At 35.6% G+C, this 23,628-nt stretch overlaps 1 protein-coding gene across 3 annotated transcripts in view; it reads left to right on the top strand.

The window, feature by feature from the left end:
- The window catches only part of LOC121296546 (zinc finger protein 536-like), a 138,285-nt gene extending 115,299 nt beyond the window's left edge, over positions 1–22,986 (top strand). For 2 of the 3 annotated variants that reach the window (XM_041222229.1, XM_041222227.1), the window contains one exon: positions 20,156–22,986. In XM_041222229.1, coding sequence (XP_041078163.1) covers positions 20,156–20,391 — 236 coding nt within the window. In that variant the 3' untranslated portion in view covers positions 20,392–22,986. Of the gene's footprint in view, positions 1–6,276; positions 8,299–20,155 lie in introns of those variants that run through there. The other variant, XM_041222228.1, reaches the window with a different exon arrangement.
- Positions 22,987–23,628: the final 642 nt, after the last annotated feature.

Genomic DNA, 23,628 nt, shown 5'->3' with positions numbered 1-23,628 from the left:
CCATTGTTAAAATTACTTAATAGTTTTGTTTTTGCTATGCTGTTAAAGTTATATAACTTTTGCATAATATTTATTCTTTGTTTTCTCTTATATGTATCCTTAATCATACTTTGTTATTGTTTCTGCATGATATTTGGCATATTTAATAAAGGCGTATTTTATCTTTTTGTCTGAGCAAGTCTTGTAGAAATTCTTCATTGCAAGAAATAACCGCTGCACACTCCTGTTGCTCATTTTGCATCATGATAAAGAGTAAGTAGCGGGGTTCTGTGCTGCTACAACTGTTTAAATAACGTTCCTGTAATTTTTACACTTAGAATTTTACACTTAGAATTTTAAAGTCTGTTTCAAAGCTCTCTTTAAAATGTCCCCTCTAATACGTTGATATTATAAGGATTGTTGCCCACATTGTCAAACAGGTAACACAGCAATAAAGATCCATGATGTGGTACGGAATAGAAAAGCCAGAACACCCATAGTTATGTTTTTTTGTTTTATTTTTTAATCACTCTTTTATTTTTAATTTAGAGGACAGATCTAAAACCCCAGAGCTATGAAAAGAGAAATAAAGTTCTAAGTGTAAAAAGTTATCATGATGTTATCAATGACAGGTACGTTATTGAAACAGTTGCAGCAACGTGGGGGTGTATAATGCTATATTATTCTTTAAGATGCAGCATTTGCCCACTGGGTGGCAATTTTCCATGAGACAAATGCATTATTATTTTGGATGTGTATAATTTGAATATTATGAACATATAACATTTACCACCTCTGCCATTTGCTTCAGTGTAAATTGAACATTGTAGCTTTGTCTGCCATAATTATCCTGTAAAGCAAACTCCCAGTAGATTTTAAACTGGAATAGGATAGAAATACATTTTGCTTTAATCAGGAGTGCTAATTCTTTTACTTTTAAAATGTGTTTTTACTTGACTTGGGTTTCAGAGAGAATTCCTGAGTCGTCTCTGTAATCGCTGTGTTGTTATTATGAGCACAGCTTTTAAGAATGAAACTTAAACAGCCCAAATGTAGACCTTTCACATGAATTTAATTTGAGAACTTTAAACAACACCAACTTGAAACCCTTGAAATAGAATGGTGTTATCTTAATTGCGATCCAATCCTTGTAAGCAGCAGATGGTGTACACTGGGAACTTGAAATCAATGGGGACAGTGGAAAGCAGGTGAAAGTACTTTAAAAAGGTAGCCAGGTGTTTCTGTGTTAGATGCAGGAAAGCCTTCATCTAGTAAGATCAATGGAGGAGAAAGAGAGACAGGCAAGATCAACACAGAACAGATTCATTCTTTTATCATAAGATTGCTAAGAAAATGTAGGTAGCACAATTGTATTTAATCAATGTATCACTTTAGTAGAAGACTAAAACATATTTGCAACAAGCAAAAGATATTCAGAATCTGCCAAGACTGTATGCCTCCTACAGTGCTGTCTGTGTCATAAATGTATAAATGTCAAGCATAGCAGTCTATTCTCGCATTCATATTTTAACCTAACTATTTAAAGCTAGCTTCAACTTTAACACATCAGGGGTTAAATAAAACACAGCTCCACTGTCTTCTAAATTATTCTAAACTGACAGTATTCTTTGCTGTGAAGAAATCAAATCCAAAATTGTCAGACTTTCAGCATTGTCAACTACCACCTCCCCCAGCAACCTGCCAGGTTACAAAATGAGTAACTAGATAGTTGTGAAGTACATTTGTGAATTAATAATAATGTGTACCTCAGGGAATATCAAGATATAAAACGAATGCCGACAATTATGACAAAATATGCTTACAATGACTTATAGGCTTTCTTTCAGTTCTTATTTAACTAATGCTGAAACGCTGAGATCCAAACAGAATATCTACAGTGACTGATAAGCAAAACCCCAGCTGCAAGATGCATTTACATAAAAAGCTAAGACCAGTAAGCTAAACCTGATGTGACATTGAGATACCGAACTGAGCCTTGCATTGTACTTAAGAGATACAGTGGAGTTTTACATTGCAGCCTTAATAACTAAAACCTGACTTTTTATTAAAAAAAAATATATATATATTATTGTTATTTTTAATTGTAGAAGTCTATCACTCACATTCGTAATCAAAATCTAAGAAAATATATTTATATTTATATTATATATATTTATTTTAGCTCTCTTCTGCAGCCTTGGTATGACCTTGTTAATGCAGGAGCACTTTAGTAATCTGTGCCTAATGATTTTTTACATTAAACCACAGCTTGTGTTGGGCCCTTGTGTGTCACAGTAATTTAAGATGCAGTCATTTTGCACATTCCAATCCCATTATGTTACATTGTTACTGAATAAAGACTGCTATTATGTTCCTCCTATAAAGAGCAGAAGTGGCCTGAATTTTATCTGCTGAACGAATCAATCCAGATTATGTCAGCTGAAAAGAATTGCGGACTGCAGGGGGGGGGGGGGTGGGGGGGGTGGGGGGGGGGGGGGGGGGGGGGTGGGGGATGGGGGGGGGGGGGGGGGGGGGGGGGGGGGGGTTAAACATGTATTTGTTGGTTCTGAATATATCAGCTAAGATAATACCTTGTGGTGACTGAAATGTATTTTTCTCCTTTTATTTTTATACAGCTTGTACTAATTATCATTTCAGCAGGAAGTATTAGGAGATCAAATGAAAGCCGAGTGCCATTTCCTACTATTAATGCAGTGTTGTATTTAAGCTGTCATGACAGGCTGTCTAGGCTGTGGGAAAAAGATTGAACAAATAACGAGTAAAGGTTTAAGAGAAGACAAGACGGGGCTTGGCAAAGGAGGTGAATTATTCATTTGCAACTCAAAAAGAAGGATTCTTCTTTCCTTTTTGTGTCATGACAGGCCCCTGTATGCGTTGGGGTCGTGAGGTCAAGTTGAACAAATCCAAAGTGTCTAGGTTTGAGTATAAATTAAGCGTTGTGTCTGGTTGATTATTCGAGGCATTTTAATACACATTTTATGACACTTGTCTGTCACAAGGAGGACTTCCATCCAGCATTTACGCACAGTTATCTTTATAAAAAGAAAATCTGAATAACACAAAGTCAATATTTAGACCATTTTAAATTTATTACTCCACTAAAGTTAACATTAATAGAAATTAATACAGGTTTACTTTTAGGGATTCTAACTTTTCTTTTTAACAAGATAATAAAATTTCTGGCACATGCAGACCACCCTTAAGGTTTCCAGCAAGCTTTCTAATTGCAGGCCTTTCCATTCACTTCAATAGGAGAGGCTGTGATTTACAAGAAATTACAGCTCAAACCACAACACACACTGTGCTGTGAATTTCATCAGAAGCGGTCAACATTCTGGCTTTTGTGAATTTTGCTTTGAGGGGAATTTTTCCACTTCTGGTGTATTGGGGCCATGGTATTTATAAACATCCTGTCCCATTAAAAACTTCTACAAATATTGTGAAGTGCACTTCCTGTAATGTGTGTTGGCCACTGTTATTATTGAAATACATAAACAGATGGACAATGCATATGGATGTGCTGTGCCTTATCTTTCAAAGACACAAACAGTTTTTTTAATTCTGCTTTTCACGTAAATAAGAATTATACAAATAGGCTACACACTTTTTAAAAGGAAGTATGGTTAAATATATTATAAAGAGCAAGTCGACAGCAGTATTATTAAGTCTTACAAATCATGCTTTCGTAATATGTCATTCATTACCATAGGGTCTGTTTTGTCTATTTTCTAATTTTGTGGCAGTTTTTTAATCTCAACAGCTGACCTGTTAAGTAGCAACTGAGCAGAAATTGGTAGTTTTGCTTGCCTATATCAACTCATTTTCCTAATCTATTGACTCTTGTATGAATCTTTAAGGACACTTTATTGACATATGATCCTGCAGCTGGGTGACTGTGAGAATTAACTGAGGGTGTCACACAGTCCTCCACAAGAGGGAGCTCAAAGCAATTAAACAGGTGTTGAACCCTGAGGATGAGATAAGAAGCTTACATTATAAATGTAAAACATTGTTGTATTACAGCTTTGCTAATTAAAAAGTAATAATAATATCATATTATGCATATGCATATTGGATTTAGCAATGAATATTAAAAAGTAATTGGACTGTTCTGAAATAATTTGTGATCTTGACACATGCTTAAAACTCCTCAAGTTCTTATGTTCTCTATAAATATAGCGTCCCCTATACTATAGTATCGATAGTGTTAGTTTATGACCTCATGGTAACCTAGTTACGCAACATTTCTGGGTTGTGATTGGTTACGCTAATAAAGGCTGTATCTTGGGATCAGTTAACAGATGAAGGATATATCTTGGAAACCTGAATCTCACCAACATTATTAAGTTTACTGAACATGTAGATCCCACCACAGGGTCACTCGTTTGTGTTATTGTGTTATTTATATACTGTGTTGGCGATATTGACATGATATTGAAATCTACATAAGTGAACTAATAACTAAAAAAAAAAAAAAAAAAGATTATAGCTCAATTAATATATGTTTATATGCTAGTAAGGTTTTGTTTTAATTGGCTCATAGCACCACCTGGTGGGCAATTTTAAATAGGCTTTGAATGTGGGTTACACATTAGAGAATATGACACCCGGTGGTCAGCTGTTGTAATTGCTAAGCTATTTTCCAATGAACTTGTACCCTATATTGCATACTTCATTGAGAGAAGTAGCTATGTCCCAAATCATCTTAAACTGCACCTCGAAATCGACAACTTTAGGTACAATTGCGTAACGAGGTGTGAAAATTGCACAAAAGCTAGCTGATAAAAATGTGTATTGTGTATTTAAACACCATATGCCGCCTTTAAGAGTTTTAGTACATAGTGTATATTGTATAGAAGTACAGGGAAAAAATGTAATACAGATAAAGGCCATTAGATAGTTTATTTAAATCCGAGAGAATCTTACTTTACAAATTAACAACGCAAAAAAAGTATGTGGATATGACTTCTTATGTTGAAAAGAAAATTCTATTTTTGCTTTTATTTTTTACAAAAAAAATCATATCTTCCTTTGATTTTTTAAAAAAATGTTATTTGCAGAGCATTTCACAATTTAGTTTTAATAGTGATGTCATTGCCACCATGCACCCGGCTAATATACAAATGCAACAATGTGATTTGAAGTGCTTTCATAAAAGTAGTTATGCTGATTTTAAATCAAATTTACCATGCATTTTTAAATCACAGTCTTTTATTTAATACAGTAGGGGACTGGTAGGTTTATTATAATTTAGGAAATCTAAATATTGATTTCCCTTTAATACATGGCAATTTCAAGTTGGCCTTCTTGATTTGATATGCATATTTCAAGAGCTTTAGTTTTAATTGAATTTTGTTAGAGCTTCATAAAGTGAGTTTACCCAGGAAAATGACTTGCAAATACCTTTTATATGCTTTATTACCAAATAAGTTTGCACAAGCAGTTTAAAGGAATAACTGCAGTTATTACATTTATGTTGTTTGTTGTTTTTTTAATTGAATTTAAGAAACAAAATAATTTAACTGAGGCGTTTTTACTTCTGTAAAAGTTATAACTTTCCTTTAAAATGTTTGCTAGACATTTTTAATTGATTGGCATATTACATTAATCTACATTTTAGCAAATAAACTTGCTTGGATAAAGTCACTGAAAAATAGTCAGTCAAAAAAAAAAAAAAAAGATTATTGCTGTTTAGATACGCAATTTCAAATTGTGGGAACTTTTTTTTTTAGTTTCGCCAAATCATATGTAAATCGTACTTTATTATTTATTTTGTTTGGTTTCTTCAATATTAGCAAAATGTTTGTGTTTCTCTTAAAGGAATGAGGTATAGCAGAGCTTCAAAGTTACAAACACCATACTTTTGAACTGACCGGTCAACCAAACACACCTCTGGAAATGAAGATTTGGCTCCAGGCTACTATAACAGACATGAAGGGGACTTTAGCAGTTAAACACAGCTCTTCTGACTTGGTTGTTGTATCTTATTGTTATTCCTGATGATGTAGAACCTTTTTATTAATACAGTACAAATACAAGAAATCATGAAAGTATTACATTTCAGAGTTACACACCTTTCGGTCTTATGATCAGGTTCCATTCCCTGTCTGTTTGTAACTTTGGGGTTCTTCTGTAATAAACTGTAATTTATAAAACTATTAATATTGAAACTAAGGGTAATTGTCTGAATCCTTTTTTTTTTTTTTTTTTTTGTGCCACTGTATGTAAACAGAGAGAGCAATAGGGTTAATCTCCCGTTTTTTCTTTAAACTGTAGTTCTTCAGTGGTTAAGAGAGGAGGGACTGCCTAAAGATCTTCCCCAAGAATGTAACGTAGCTGTTCTGAATGAAATGCATGAGGATTCACTTATGAAAGACTAATGGAAATCAGAAGAAAAGTAACAACTCCGAACATGCTGTTCAGCTGGAGAAAAAATCCTCTGGGGAAGGAATGAACTGAGCCTTTAAAAACACTGCCGTGGATGAACCTTCAGGGGTCGACTGTCCAAATGTACCGGTAATGGTTGTATGTCTTAAAGGTGCAGTGTCCCTCAACCACCATGTACAGGCATAGAGTAAAGAACAATATGTACTGGTTAATATTTATCAACAGAAAGGTGAGTTTGTTGACTGCCTAGCATGTTTATATTCTCTGAAAGCAGTTGCCCTCCTTTTGTGCATCGTCATGCATTAGATTCAGAGCCATATAGATCCTGATGCTGCTTGTAATAAAGGAGGCAATGAATGTCATCTACTAGCTGTGTTATAGCTTAAGCAAAATCAAAAAGGTAAACAAAAAAAAGATCACTTTTTCTTCCAATTTTGTTTAAGAAATGCCTGAAATTTGTAACAGATTTTATAAACTATAAGACGCTGCACCTTTAAAAAATGGAAAATGTGTTGCAAACTAGGTACTGTTCAAAGTTTCCTCGAAAAGTTCTGGCTTGGTATATACAGCAACTCCACTTCTAAGTTGTAGACCAGAAACAAATATAATGATGAAAGGAACAGTCAACTAATTCCACTTGAGAAAATATTAGTAAAATTAGCACCGCTGACAAAGCTCAAAATTCAAGGTTCAAGTCTCCTCTCTTCTTATGAAGGAAAGCAAAAGCTTAAGAAGAACAAAAAGTAGTTTTAAGTAGTAACTGTTATATTGTTCATGGTTTGTATATTCATAAGTAGAACTGTAGGCGCTCAAAGAGCTAAATGTCTAAACATTGTGAATGTGACAAGAAAAATGACAGTTGTATATTCCAGTTTACAAAAAAAAAACAAAAAAAAAAACATTATCAATAGATAGACTTAGAATAAAAAATAAATCAAAGGACAGGGCTTTTTTTTCTTTTTTTTTCTTCAAAATACAGCTTGGTAACTTCAAGGACCACAATGTAGCAATGTTTATAAAATATTTGCCAGATGTAAGTGTTTAATTAACATTACTGACTACTAGGATTCACCCTGTCTAGCTGTATACTACTTTAAAAGCCATTCGTCTTTGTCTAGCCTTAGGTACAGTCCTACACTGTTGCACTAGAAAGCTAGCTAATGTAGATTTAGCCATTAGGATTTTGTTATGTAAGCACTGTACTGTAATTCTCCTTTAACGTCAAGAAAGATTGACAATCTTTTCATGTACCGCAAAACAAAACAAAAAACTTTACATTTATGTGTTGCAAAGTTTCCATTTCCAATCAGCATTTTGCACTATGATCAAATCTGTAGAATATCTAGTGCACCATACAAAATGGTATAAGTGTTTGTGCTTTCATGCAGTGTGCCGTTGTAAGATGTGTATCTGTTACCTGTAAATCACCTGCCAGGATCCTGCTATTTTTAACCTGTTATGCCATTTACTTATGAAGTTTCATTAGTACAATATTACTTGATTTTTTTTTTTTTTTTGGGGTGACACTTTGTAATGCACATGTGATTATGTATGCCATGGCATAATGCTTGCTATTACATTCATATGTCTAAATGTCTAGGTATGATACTATAGTGGACTGCAGTTTTGCCATCTATTCAATAGTACCCTGTACTGTAGGGATTTTTGAAAGAACTACATTACAGTATTCTATACTGCATTCAGAAAGTATTATTGAGTGGTCAGATCACATGGTCAAGACATTTATTTCTAAAGTCTAGAGTGGATCCAGAAGTGCTTGCATAATCCCTATTTTGTTTTCTGTGTCAGGTCAGGATTGCTATATATGTTTACATATTTCTAAACTGATGAAGTGCATTCCACATATATTGTACTGTGGCCCTAAATTTTATCTTATCTGTATAGATATGGCAGTGCAAGTCCATTTGATGCATATTTTGTAATTACTGTACTTGTAATAAAAACACTATGTATTCAAATGATGTATTCATGTAACGTTGTTTTCTTCACTTAAAACACCCTCTTTTAAAGGCTGTTATGTATGTGTAGACACTGCAATGCAATATAATGTGCCCATAAATATTATTTATTAGATAACTTACTAAGAAAATATTTGCTTTATATGGTTTTTCAATTTAACTTCCAGATAATCTCTATGAATATGCAATGTAAAACAGTATTGTATAAACACAATTTACTTTCAATATATAATCAACATGTATGTAAATTATTCACGATTATATGCAGTACCAGTCAAAAGTTTGAGAGTTTTTTTTTCATAATTGACAATGTTTTACGTCATATACGTTTCTGTAAATACTTGAAAATGAAAAAACATGTTACAATATACAAAACAAAACATAAGGAGTATCAAAGCAATGTTCAAGAAAATTGAAAATTGTCTCTGAATCTTGGATTCCTCAAAATAGCCACCCTTTGCCTTAATAACAGCCTCACAAACACGAGGCATTCGGTTAACAAGTTTCAGCAGGAAATCACCCAACATGTCCCAGAGATGTAGGGCACTTGTGGGTAGCTTTGCTTTGACTCTTCTGTCCAGTTCGTCCCATACAAGTTCTATGGGATTGAGGTCTGGAGATTGGGCAGGCCAGGTCATTAGATTGAGTTGTCCTTCACTTTCCTTCTTTGCCAGATAGTTCTTGCACACTTTGAGGTGTGTTTCGGATCATTATCTTGCTGAAGAATGAAGGACTGCCCAACTAGCCGTAATCCTGATGGAATGGCATGCCTCTGAAGTATGCTATGATAGCCATGCTGGTTGAGCTTGCCATGGACTTGGTAAATATCACCAACTCTGTCACCAGCAGATCAACCCCAGACCATGACACTGCCTCCTCCATGCTTGACAGTGGGAACTACACATGCAGAACTCATGCGCTCACCCGCTTTGCGTCTAACAAATACTCGGCGGCTGGACCCAAATAGTTCAAATTTTGACTCATCAGTCCATAAGACCGACTTCCACTCCTCAAACGTCCAGTTTGTGATTTTTGGCCCAGGCAAGTCTCTTCCTCTTATTCTGCACTCTTAACAATGGTTTCTTTGCAGCAATTCTTCCAGTTAGGCCAGCTTCACACAATCTCCTCTGAACAGTTGATGTTGAAACATCTGTACTTCTAGTAGCATTTAGCTGAGCTTGTATTTCATGAGCAGTTAATCATCGGTTTCGCAGACTTGTGACTCGAATGAACTTCGAGTCACTCTGAGGTCACCCTTGGCTGCCTGACCTTGTTCGGTCCTCATGAGTGTCAGATTCTTCAAATCGTTTGACGGTCTTGGCCAAAGCAGTTACAGACACTGGCAACGTTCTTATTATTTGTCTTAAAGATTGACCTTCAATTCTTAAAGTAATTACAGACTCTTTTTTTTTTGCTTAACTGAGCATATTTTGCCATTTTCTGCTCCCTTACATTCAGGAATGACAAACTTGTGCCTATGCTACCTATATCTATAGTAATCATGAACCCTCACCTGTTAACAATAATTGGTAACAAAAGGTTAATTAGGTAACATGCTAGTTAACTCAGAGAACATCTAACAAAGACACTTTTATACTTAGGCCAGTGTTCTAACACCGTGTTATACACATTTCAGACTTTTAACTGACTTGGGCTTCAGACTGAAATCCCCTTGCTTTGGGTGACCATTTCATTGAAATTGACAAGATTTACATTTTCATTTCAAAATTAAATTTTTGAATGCAATTCACTTATGATTATCGGCTTGTATAAGTACACGTATCATATAATGATATATTAAGTGTTTATAGACAAGTTTATACAGTTAAAAGCATAGATAATTGTGAAAAACAGCAAGCAGGTGTACTCAAACTTTTGACTGGTACTCTATATATATATATATATATATATATATAAAGTATATATATATATATATATAGATATATATATAATATATATATATGTATATGTGTGTGTGTGTGTGTGTGTATATATATATATTAATAAGTGGTATTAATGATATGTACATACATACATGCATACTTACATACATGTGTACTGTACATACATATTTTAGTTCAAATGTGGCACTAAAGTTAATCTATGAGATTACAAGATGTCTATATTATATACATGTAAGAATTAACATATGTGGACATGCAGTTTATTGTAAATTACTTTCAAATTTTAGCTATCTTTATTTTTTCTGTGAGATGCTATACATAAATGTCTTACATAAGTGAGACAGAACATCTTTTAATTCAGTAATAACCCTTTGAATATTATATTCTGTTTTAACATTTCCTTTGTTTTCCTAGCCGGTGAGTTACATACACTTCCTCACGCTTGCCTTGGTATCACTGTGCTCCCTCTGTTCTCATGTCCAGTATTACCTGCTTACTTGAGCAGTTGACACAGACAGGTACTTTTCTGCTGAAATCCAATACCACAGTGTGGTAAAAGATTAGTGTTCAAGTGGTCGTTGCAGTACTTGCTATAACACTGTGAAAGATGAGCAATAGAAATGATGTATCTATCGCTCCTCGCGCAGAACTCTCTGTTAAGTGCTATACAAGAAAGCTGCTGGAGGGGTACAGAACTGTCTTTGTAACACATAACTGGTGGAGACTATGACAGCTAATAGTACAAGTTATAGTGTTCCTAACAGCCGTGCTTTGCCCTTGAGCTAATGTATTGTTAATTCCAGAACCCGTTAAAGTCAAACACAGTCTAGTGTTATTTCAGAATACCCTATTTTTATTTTCTCATTTATCTATCATCTATTTGTCTGTGTGAGTGTGTAGATATCTAATCTATCAACTCTTGGGTGTTGGGAAAAGATTATTTCACCAACAGTATATTCTTTAGTTTTTAAACAGTGTGGTTTTAACTGACATGTTTAGATACATTTATTAAACCATTGCAATATACTGAACACATTAAATTAGTTCATATTATGTGAGTCCATACAGATTGTCATGCAATCATACAGTTAATTCACTCAAACATACTGCTTTGGCTTCATAAAGTGCTTATAGGGAATTCTTCAGTCATTATATTCCGATAGTCAGATATTTGTAAGGTTGTTGTCAGTGGTATTATTTTGTGCTTACAGTGTGCAGCATCCCTGGGTGTTGTGATCAGTGGGAATGTTCGATTGAACTAAGCAAATATGCCACTGTTTAAGTAATTAAGAAAGGGTCCAAGGTTATCAAAATCAAACCTTAAACAGGTCATATTATTCCTTTGAGATTATTTCTACCTGTCAAAATATGACAAAAAACAAAAGTGCCAGTTTTTTTTTTTTTTTTTTTTTTTTTTTTTAATGATCCAAACAGATGTGAATGTAAATACTGCCACCCTGCACCTTTACCTCAGCCCAGGTGTTTTACTGAACCCTAAATACAATAAATGCACAGTGGAAAGAGGGCTGTACATTTACAAGTTTCCAGATGTGTCACGGTATTTAACATTACAGTAGACCCTGAAGAATTAGTCATAAAGCTCCCAAAACACTGCTACTTTTTAAATTTGAATTATTTAGAGAAACATCACTGAAACATATTGATGGAGGGACACAACAATGGAGTCACCAGATCTATCCATAATTTAGACACGGTTTAAAAAAATCTCCAAAGAATGGGACACACTCAAAGGATACATTCTGATTAATGTGCAGGATTGCAATTGCAGTACACTTAATGTGTGCAAGGGGACACTAACAAACTCCTAACAAGAGTTTAATGTAGAAGCTTTATTAAAAATGAAGGTATTATTGGTGAATGGCATTACTTGAACAAAAAATGTATAATGCAGTCAAAACCATTTGTCCTGATAACAGCTGGAACACAGTTTCTTAGCAAATGTTTCATATATGTGCATCTTGAGAAAGTAACCATATTGGCTTTTTTCCATTATACATATTATATGACAGCTCTGGCCAAAAGTTTAGCATCAACTCGAGTTTTAGGATTGAGACATAATTAAAAATATATATATATATATATATATATATATATATATATATATATATATATATATATATATATACATATATATATATATATGTGTGTGTGTGTGTGTGTGTGTGTGTGTGTGTGTGTGTGTGAACATAATTTAAATATATTTTATTGAACGTCATGCAATCAATGGATCTACGAAATGATATTGCAAAAGTCTAAGGAAGGAAGCCATAGTAGTAGTACAGTAATTAATGTTAGAGTTCAATCAATTTTCAGTTTCTGTCAGTTTTTACGTTAAGTATATGGAAAACTACAAAGCGCTATGTAATTAAATATGTTTTTACGTTGCATTATTCAGCAGGCTTCATTCGACTTTATGAAGCAAAATGTGTTCATTCTATAGGGTGATGCAAAACCTTTGGCTATAGCTGTATAATTATTTTTGATGTATTAGATATTTCTACATACATTCGGAAATGTAATGAAATGATTTAATGAAATTTAAGCCAGTTTGGTCTAAGTGTGCATGCTAATTTACTTTATTAGCACATCTAAGTATGTAACATCGGTGACTGATTTGAAAGTAGAAAATGAAAGTTCTGTATTTTATTGTTAGCTGTGGTTTGTGTTGTGTGTCTGTCACTGAGCTTGACATCATAATTAAAATGCTTCGGCCTGTGGAAAAAGCTGGACAATATACAAAATGCTTTTGATAGGCAACCTTCAAAAGTTGTCAGAATGACAAACAACTGCTCTTAGAGTTGATGGTATATTGGGGATTATTTTATTTATTTTTATTATTATTATTATTATTATTATTATTATATTATTATTATTATTATTATTATTAATTTAGCTGACAATATTCAGTCCAAATGCATACTTTTTCTTTTTACACCATATTGTTGGGAAATATGTACACCGATTGCTGTGTTTATGATAATGGCAAAGCTTAGTTTAAGTGTGCCAACAGCTGGGAGTCTTGCAGATGGTGACCCCTGGTTGAACCTGCCCTCACGCTCATTTCAGCTGTAATTGTACTCCATATTGCAGTTCCTTTCCGGCAGTGCACCTCAATGACCACTAGAGGGAGGTAAAGACCACCTTAACCATTCAGTTTATTAAATCATATTGTCACAAAGAGTTAGATGTTAAGTATAAATATTTTACACTGTAGATTTAGGGACTGATTTTAGGGACTGACCTAACCCTAACCCTAACTGTGGCAGATTCGATAAGCTTTTAAGCCTGTACTCCTATGGAAGTTTTTGTCACGTCTGGTGTTGTGTCTGTCTACTGCTGGAGTTAATGCGTGGTTAGGATCTCTGTGTTTTATACACTGGTGAACAGGAAGAAGAATAGTTACATAGATGATGTTAAGCAACACCTAGTTTTAGTGCCAGTTCAAGCAAAGAGATATGGGTATCATACCCATGCTTCGGGGGGGGGGGGGGGGGGGGGGGGGGGTGGGGGGGGGGCGGGGGGGGGGGGGGGGGGGGGGGGGGGGGGGTTTGCTTTATTGCTTTATGGGGCACTTTTGTAGTTTAACAACTAGCTTGCTAACATGTACAAAATCATTTGTATTAATAAAGTATATTATGTAGTAACTTAGAACAGTAGCATTTTTCCAAGTGCCTTGAAAGGAATGTAACCCCATTTCAGTGATTTATGATGTACTGAGCTTACTCTTTCAAGTAAAGTGTGGGACATACTGTACAGTACAGGTATTTTAAAAAACACCTTTGGCAGGCAACATCAGAAAACTATCAAAAAGGAATTTAAAAAAAAAAAAGTTTATTGTTAAAAGGAGGGCACGTACAATGGTCTTTTTAATATACATATATATACACACAATATTATCTTTGTGCCTGAAGGTGGCAGCAAAAGAAAACAGCAGATAACCTCTTGGTGCGACTCAAGATTGTATTGTCTCATCAAACTGTAGGTAATGTGTACTGCACCTATGTTACCCTGCTCCTCAGTACTCGAGCACTGACACGAAAACTATGATAATTCTATTTATATATATATATATATATATATATATATATATATATATATATATATATCTATATATATAAAGAGAGAGAGAGAGAGAGAAATTGAAAAGGGGAATAGTGGGAGAGAGAGAGGGGGTAGCAGGCCGGCACCCTGGTTGTGGATCATTCCTCTTTCTGGTGCATGGTAAGCGGCTGGGCCACTTTTGTGTTCACATAGCCCCACGGAGATAATTGAGCATATACAATGGCGGGAAAGAGCCGCAGTCATCATTTGCTGTCTGTCAAGTATCAGTACTCAGCTCTGTGTCAGCATTCACCTTCGTAGTGTTGAAACACTTACTCACATATTCTTCGACTATTACCTCATCTTCAAGGAAGCCTCGGCGGTATCTGGCTTTTGATAAACCTCGACCATCAAGGAGTCGGAAGACCCCCACCTCTTCGTGGAAGTCCTTAATAGAGACTCTCAATTAATAGAGACAGGAGTGTTGGGGTGGAATTACTCTATACACTCCACGAGGAAGGGACGGGCCCCCCCTTCTCGTAAATGCATCTTTGTGAGACTCTCTGGCTTCGGATTATGAATCGATGATCATGTGGTGTAAGAGAGATAGATGGCTTTTAGCTCCATCTTGTCTCCTCTAATTGTAAAATATTAGTTACATTAGACTCGAGTTTTTGATTAATGGAACTTATTTGGAGCGGCCTTTCCCAACTCTCCTCCTTCCAAAGTCCTCCACTGACTTTTGAGAATTGAGTGATTTCACTTAAAGCAGACAAATAGGCCCTTCAGCAAGGAGATAGCTGAGCTGGAAGATTGCAGAGCACACAGTGCTGCTCCAAGGGGATTGTATTTTTTAACAGGAAGGGTTAGTAACTATAGCATTGAGAAGAACGCACACAAATACACATATACACGTTTAATAAACTGGCACACACTGCTTAATGAATGAGGTGGGACTAAAAATGATTAGATACATAGGGATATATATATATATATATATATATATATATATATATATATATATATATTATATCATATATATTATATCATATTATATATTTAGACCCTTCTTGTTCAATACTAAATAACTTTAGAAAGGCACCTTACTGTATAGTTTCTCTGTACTGGAGCATGCTGATTAGTACCACAGTTGTATAGAAATATTCATGATAGATACCCAATCCTGTTTATCTAAATAAAAGCTAAAGCTTAAAATATTTTTAGCTCCTTGGTTTTTCAAGTACTTTTAAAGATAAAATACACTAATCTGATGGCACCCTTAAGTAGAGAGCTTCATTATTTAGAATGTCTTCAAATGCATCTGCAGAAGGGGATCCATTCCCCCCTTTTTCTCTGGTTGCTCCATAAGCAGATATTGACGGAATCCAGACCATCACAGCAGTGAAAGCACTATTTTATTTTTTAAAGCATTCTTTTCATTTTCCTGAGAACCTGCATGTACCTCAATAATGATGATCTGTGATTACACAAACTGTTTTGTTTTGTATCTCTAAGAATGGCATTGAATCCCTTTGCAGCACCTGGTGTGCTTGAATTGGACAGCCGACAGGACAAAGCTCGATTCCCAAACAGGAGATTTTTTTTTTTCTTTATCTGAGAGATGTTTTGTTTAATCTCTGTTGTAATCTAATTAAATGTTAATGCAGTGTGGGTGGTTAATACGAAGTGAGTGTTGTGAAGTTCTCTGGTTCTAATTAGTTAATTCGGTGAAAAAACAAACAAAAAAAAAACACTTTTCTTTCCTCTGACATTTCCAATACTATAACACACACACACATTACATTCGTGAACTTTCTGTCCATAGGCCAACATTTCAGCCACAGTAACCTCCTATAGGTCCTGCTGAATTCGCTTGTCAACTCGCATTCATAAAATGATAAATATTTGAACTATGAGAATGCGGGTGCTGATATAGGCTATAGAATTGTATGTAAGACACAAAAATTTTTTATTTCTGCATGTTTTATACAGAGTAGGGTTCATTGGTGTTGTGGGAATTGCATTTTTTAAAGGTATTTAATTGCCGCTTAATTGGTTGAAAATGCAGTGTTCAGACGCTATCGAGAACAAAATTTGCTTGGATTTTTGGTGAAGTTTGCCATTACCATCTCTTTTCATTGGCATATGAGTGTTTACCCCCCCCCACACACACACTCATTATTTACTATTTTGTATTTATAATCTTCAAATATTTCAAGTATGTCATATATCTGAAATGACGGCAGACTGCAGCTGTTTGATAAAATGTTAACCAGTGCTAACATTACTTTGTGATTTTGTTATCAGTACCCAAAGCCCATACAGTCTTTGTGGCTGTGTGAAAGTGCACGCTAATATTCAATGGGGACTATGTGCTCTGTGTGGAAGTGTTGTTTGCTGAGTAATCTATAAGTCTTCAGAACTTGCAGGTTCTTATTCGTGGACAGATGGTGCATCCCATTTTATTGCTTACACCTTCTGTGTTTTCTTTCCTTGGGAGATACTACATATTTTTTTTCGTTTCAAAAGCTGAAGTCAATCAAGATGTGCTGTAGACCTGAATATACTGATATCTTTTGGAAAGTTTTGAAATCTATTTAAAGTAGTTACAATCCATAAAATCCATATATAAGAAAATACTTAACAAGTGTAATCAAATTCAGTGAATTGCTCATCTACTAATTTCAAGTTCCACAGTGCCAAAGTCTCTTTTATTGAAAATATGTGGATCTCTCATCATGCTGTGTTTAACTATATGATGCTCGTCCTGCTCTCATCTTACTCCTCCTGAAGGTAGGTGGCTTATCAGGGGTTAACGCCAAATAACACACAGGATGGAAATTAAACAGACTAACTGCACTTTTTTTCCTACAGCTTTTTCCTCTTATTCTGAAGATAGAATTACTATTTGTAAGCATCTGAAAGTCATTAGTGGCTCTGCAGTCTGTCAGGTGCCAGCTCACAAAAAAAAAAAAAAAAAAAAAAAAAAAAAAAAAAACCCCTAAAAAAAAAAAAAAAAAAAACCTGCTGAAACCAAGCGGGTTCGTGTGCACAGTGCTGGGAATTTGTCATGTGCAGATGAGCAGTTATAATAATATATGAGCAAATCACAAGCATTCTGCAAATTAATCAAATCTCTCTCGCTCGGTTGTCTTGGAGAGAGTAGCTTTTTCCAGCATACGTAGGTGAAGCTCTTTTACTCACAGATGGTAGCGCTGGCATCAGATGGAATTTATATAAGAGTATTTCTGATTCCCTGCCAAAGTAGCACTGCTTTTGAGACATCAGAGGGAAACCGTATGAGGATATCTGAGTGGTTTTCTACAGTGAGAAGGGGAGTGAGGGGAGGTTATCTTAGAGTCTCCTCGTTGCACTTATTGTTTCAGCCTAAAGGGCTAGAAACCATACTCCGCTGTGCCACGGGCAAAATCCGGCGCATCTTTTTATAAATGTGTGTTGAAAGAATGCTCCACAGCTGTCGAGACTGCTGGCGGGGGAGAGAGGGAGCCACATGACTCCTTGTCCTTTCCCATCTTTTACAAGGCATGGAGGAGGGAGGGTTTGAAAGGTTGTTGCTCAACAAGCTGTAAGGTTAGCAGGCTCTTTGAGGGAGTAATGGTGTGTTCTTCCAGTTTGGCTGGCCTCTGATCTCTGTTACACAAGGCCTTTGGGGGTTAATTAGTCAGCTGAGATAATCCCAGGGAAAAAAAAGGGGGACCAATAATTAATTTTTCTGGTAATTTCTAATTTTTTTTGGAAAGCCACTAAGTAGCTTGTCACCTTGTCATATACATCAGAGGAACAAAGTGGCAGCACCAAATAGGATGGGAAGGATTGATTTCAGTTCTGGAAATGTTGTTGGAGAAGAAAGATATGTTTCTATTGTAATGGGAAGAAATGTTTAAAAAAAAAAAGAAAGAAAATGGAGTATCAGCTCCATCATCCAACAGTAATGCTGGCATGTTTTGTATAATGTAAGAAACTGCCCATTTGTTTTGGTTTATGTGACTGCAGTGAAGTAAGTGGATTAGACTGAAACTTTAGCATGCTTCATTGCAGCTGTTTGCAGACATCTCTCATTCCTCCACCATACATTCAGAATCATGCCAAGAACGACAAAGCAAAATCTGACACCTTTCATTTCAGAAAGGCATTCACAGAACAGACAGAGGGGAGTTGTTTGTGATTGTTGTTGTTGTTATGTGTTTGTGTGTTGCTGTACACAGGTTTCTATTCTATGACAACAGAATCAACAGAAAACCACCTCCCAGAATGCGCTCTCTGTCTTTCTGCTTGTGTTCCATGCAGCTTAAGCCTTTCACCGAAGGAAAGGGTTTCTACTGCTTCCTTAAATGAAAGGAACTGTAGACAGAGGTAGCAAAAAAAAAAAAAAAAAATACTGTCAACCTTTCTGAATGAAAATTTTGAAGCTGCATTGTATACAACAGCCTGGTTCAATGCCACGTTCAGTTAGTCAAGATGCCACCCTGTATATATACTCATATAAAGTATCTAAATGGAGAATGAGAGAGAGAAGGAGCTGTACAGATGGATTTCAATTCAAACACTTTTTTTTTTCCTCCCTGTAAGAAGTGCTTACTGAGAAGCTTATTTTCAGTACAGCCCTGTGGTTAATGGGGGCTCTGAAATAATCAGTGTGTGTACATCATTAAACTGAAGCCTTACAAGATCTGTTGGAGAATGAGCTTTTATTTCTGTCTTCGTTTAACCTTCACGCCGCTTCACAATTATGTTTGGGAATGCAAGTGCGTTTTTAATAAGGTATCTTTTCACAAGCTAATGCACTATTACATCTGAATATAGAAAACCTGGTTACATTCATTTCAAGCTATTTTTTGTAGATAACCATGTTGAAGATAGAACATTCTGTTTCTTACTCTTTGACCTGTATATACATTTTGATATATTATTCATACAGAATTAAAAATGAATGTGCTCTTTACCTCCACTGTAGTGTACAGTGACAATATAACCGAGCCCGTTCCTTATTTACTTTACACAGTACAGCAAAGCTGACTTGTTAGAGTACATTCATTCTCTTAAGTATAAAATGGGATAAGAAAAATCCGCTTCTTAGACTTAACATAATGTAAAACAGAGTGAAATTAAACCGTGCATGAATAAAATGCCGCTATTGTGTGCCTTTGCTTGGTTTATCTTAAAATTCAGACAACTGGAACATTTAAAACCTAAAACTTGTAGGAAACCTTTTTGATCTGTCTGTGTGTCTCGTGGGCTGACATAGTCAGTTGTTTTGAAAGCCAAGAAGTACATTAGCACTGCAAATGTGTATTTAGCCACATTATGTGTTATTAAACCTTTAAAGAAAACCCATCTGTATTGTGTATATTCCCATTGCATGTTATTGCTATCTGCTTTGTATTTCTGGCCTTTCATGTGTCCAGCCTCATTGTTAAACCACCATTCTATCATCAAGGTATGTATTTGCAAAAAAAATAATAAATCATGTATTTTTTGTATCAAACTGCTTCCTCTCAATCGCAAAAAAAATAAAGAATACATTACAAAATAGAAAAAAGGGTGCATTTTCGTTTACTGGTCCATAAGATATTTATTTAGTCAGAGCTACACTGGTTCAAAAGACAGTTTAAGATAAAGCCAGTACATTTCAATGATATTTCTTTCAGGAAATGTGTGTTTCAGTTCTAGAGCTGGTCAACAGTTACCTGCCCACTGCAGTTTGTTGACTATTCAACAATGTCACCCTCACAAAAAACAACTGTGAAGGATTTATTGAAATCTAACCTAAAGAAACCTCTCTCCTTTGTTTGTCGCCCACAGTGCAAAGGCCATTCCAGTGCAGATACTGCCCGTACAGTGCCTCCCAGAAGGGGAACTTAAAAACCCACGTCCTGTGTGTGCATCGCATGCCTTTCGACAACAGCCAGTACCCCGATCGTCGGTTCAAGCGGTCCCGAGTGGACTCCGACACCTCGGGGAATTCAGAAGACATGAACGGCATGACGCCAGGGAGCTCTGGAGAGAACACGCCAGAGGCAGGACGTGTCCAGGAATAACACCATTCGGCAAGACATAGTGTACAAAACCAACATGTTTTCACATGTGCATCCGGGGGGGCGGGGGTTAAGGGAGGAGACAAAATTCCAAGGAGCAATCTTAAATAATAATACAATAATAATAAAAAATAATAATAATTATAGGATTTGAAAGTGGGGAAGGAAACAGAAAAGAGGTTTCTAGCCCTCTAAAATGGCTTCCCACTAATAAACTCGTGAAAACAAGTTATTATAAAAAAAAGAAAAAAAAGTGGTAGGAGGTTATTTTGTGTTTAAAAAAGATGACATTAAATCTTTAAAGTGATTTTTTTATGTCCAAAAATAATGCTTTTACCAGAAAAACGATATGTCCAAACGATTTAGCAACGCCTTGAAGATCGAGGGGCTGTGTTTTCAGCGTTGAAAACACCTTTATAACATGACACCAGTTGCTGTCATTTGCCGAGCATAGTAATGAGATGTGCTGGTAGACTGCCATGGTGCCAGTCTGACTGGAGCTGTCATAGCAGAAGAAATCAATTCAGGCAGTGTCACAACTGCACTATAGGAGAAACCTTAGCTGGCCCACAGGCAAGGGTCAGTACTGACCTGCATTGAAGAGGATTGGGATATTACATTCACTTTCATAGCCAATTGAATTGAATATTAAAAGAAACTATTTATCTGCAGAGACATGTCAAACAGGTTTGAGTCATTCCTTTTAGGTGGTCAGTTTTGCAGTATTGAGAGGGAAAGATATGTGTTTCCTTTTATTTGATGATGCTGATGAAATACAAGAAGACTTTGTTTTTTAAAGAAGCAGTACTGTCGTGGTGTACATACACATTGTATAGTGTTGAAGCTAGTGTGCCATGACTGTAGGGGGCACTAGTGAGAAGCATGTCTTTTGTAGCAAGAGTTTTGCTCTTCGTATTTGAACGAAGGAATACCCCCCCCCCCCCCCTTACCCTGGTCAGTTTTCAGTTTGTCAGTTTTTCTAAGTGATAAAGCCACAGTGCAGGATCACCTTCCAAATTAAGCTCTTATGAAATGAAAAAGAAAACCTGCTCTTTGTCTCTAATATAGCATATTAGCTAATTCTTATTTGTTTTTGTAAAACATGAATTTGTTCTATATTTTTTACAAATTTTAGCTTTTGTACAATATGGATTTCCAAATTTATGTTCAGCTTCATATAGGAAGCTTTTTGAGAGGGTAAGAACGTCTTTTTTTAATTTTTTTTCTCCATGTTTTTTTTTTTTTTGTCGTTTTCAGAAAAGATAAATTAAAAAAAAAAAGGTCAGACCCTATCAAACCAGCTTGAAAAAAGCAGTAAAAAGTATAGAGCCTTTTATTGTACTTCCTTTGGTTAAGGGCAAAAAAAAAAACAATGGTGCTTTTTATTGCTGCAGTAGAAAAGTATTAATGTCTTCTGATAAAAGAAGTCATACAGACTTTTAAAAAGTCGATATCTTCCCATGCAGGCTGGGAGAACACATTAAAACCCCTGGGCCTTAAAACATTTAAACTCTGCTTAAAGTAGTTTACAAAAATACTAAACTGCAATCAATGTAAATACAATTCTTAGCGCTACCCTGAGACAGGAAAAAGAAAATCTCAGGCTAAGGAAAAAAGAAAAGGTTTGCATATGCTGGTAAAGAAAAAGGATATCATTCCAGTGAAGTTACAGTTTAAATGAGGTTGCTTTATAATTAGGACCCATCTGGCAAAGCAAGCTGCTTTATTGTTTTTTTTCTGGTATAGTTCTCACTGCCTTACTTAAATCAAGTTGATAAACTTAATGCAACTGTTTCTACATGCCCAGTCGAGGGATTGCAATGTTATTAAAGTACTTTCTGAGTGTAGTAAGCTTTAGGGTTTGAACTGCACTACTGTGTTTTGTGACTGTCAGTCGCTTGCTTTTCGTGTGTGTGTGTGTATGTGTGTGCGTGTGAGTGTGTGTGCGTGTGTGTGCCGACTTCAGTATCTTAGAAAAAAAAAATTAAACTATTTAAAAACATAAATAATTAAAAAAACACATTCCATTTCTCACACTTGTTCAGCTCTTTCAGTATTCCTATGTGTCTTGAGCATTTTTCAGACATGACAGGCAATAATTGTTTGTGACACTGGAAACATTTCCTGTTCTGTGTGGTGTTTGTTGATTTCATATAGTTCGATGCTACTGTTCCTACCTTGCCCCCAACCCCCCACCCTCCCCCTCTGACATAAACCCACCTTTCCCCCATAATATTTGTAACTCATAATGTAAACAAGTGACAACCGCAGAGATGCATTGTCAGATTCTGAATATCATCATGCTTCTCAAGTCTAAACATGTCAACTTCTTTCTCTGTAACTTCTGTCGTCTGTGATACTGGTCATAATACTGTCTACATTCCTACATGAAGAATATTTCTGTCTTGGAGGAGATCTGAGAACAGTAAAGTAGAGGGTTTTGTTGCTATGCTTCTAACAAGTAGATTACTTTGTATTTAAGGATTATTCTTGGTCATTATTTATTATTACACATCTGTTGACATAACTTTATTCTGGTGTAGAGGTATTCAAAGTTGTTTGTTTGTTTTTCAGCAATGACTGTTTTCTTTCTGCTGTTAAAATGTCTTTGAAGCAGTAAAGTTTTATCAAGTGTTTTACGCAATAAAACCTCTACCTCTGAAAAAAAGATACATGTTTTTGATGTTTTACTTAAATTAAATTATGAGATTAAAAACTAGGGTTACCATATCTCTCTGTGTACGCTAGGGCGGTTTGGGACAGTTCAGGCTTTTCAGCTCATATAGCAATGCATTCTGGGATGTTTCACCTGCCTCAGGTACCATTCACAGCAGAACTACACTTACCAGAATGCTTTGGGGTGTGAATTGAAAAGCCTGAACTATCCCAAACTGTCATAGTGTACATGGAGTCATATGGTAACCCTAGATTAAGCATGCCTTCTACAATGTTAAATAAATGACCCCCCAAACAACACCTAAAAGATTCTTCTTTTGACGCTTTGCGCTGGATTCAATACAAACATACAGCAGTGCTTTATGACACATGTCTAAGCCTTCCTGGTTCCATTCAAATCATGTGACAATGTAACAATGTCAGTCCCACCCAGTCTCTCTATCTTTATATGTAGAGTAGGTGGGACTGGCAGAGTTAAAAAGTCATTGTCACCTGACTTGCATGAAAGGAGGAAGGCTGTTTAATTCCACATACATGCTCATACCAAGAATAAGTGAAAAAAAG

The sequence above is a fragment of the Polyodon spathula genome, chromosome 21 (assembly GCF_017654505.1).
Source record: "Polyodon spathula isolate WHYD16114869_AA chromosome 21, ASM1765450v1, whole genome shotgun sequence".
Classification (NCBI taxonomy): Eukaryota; Metazoa; Chordata; class Actinopteri; order Acipenseriformes; family Polyodontidae; genus Polyodon; species Polyodon spathula.
The sequence above is the reverse complement of the archived record's forward strand: the minus strand, read 5'-3'. Positions and strand labels throughout refer to the sequence as shown.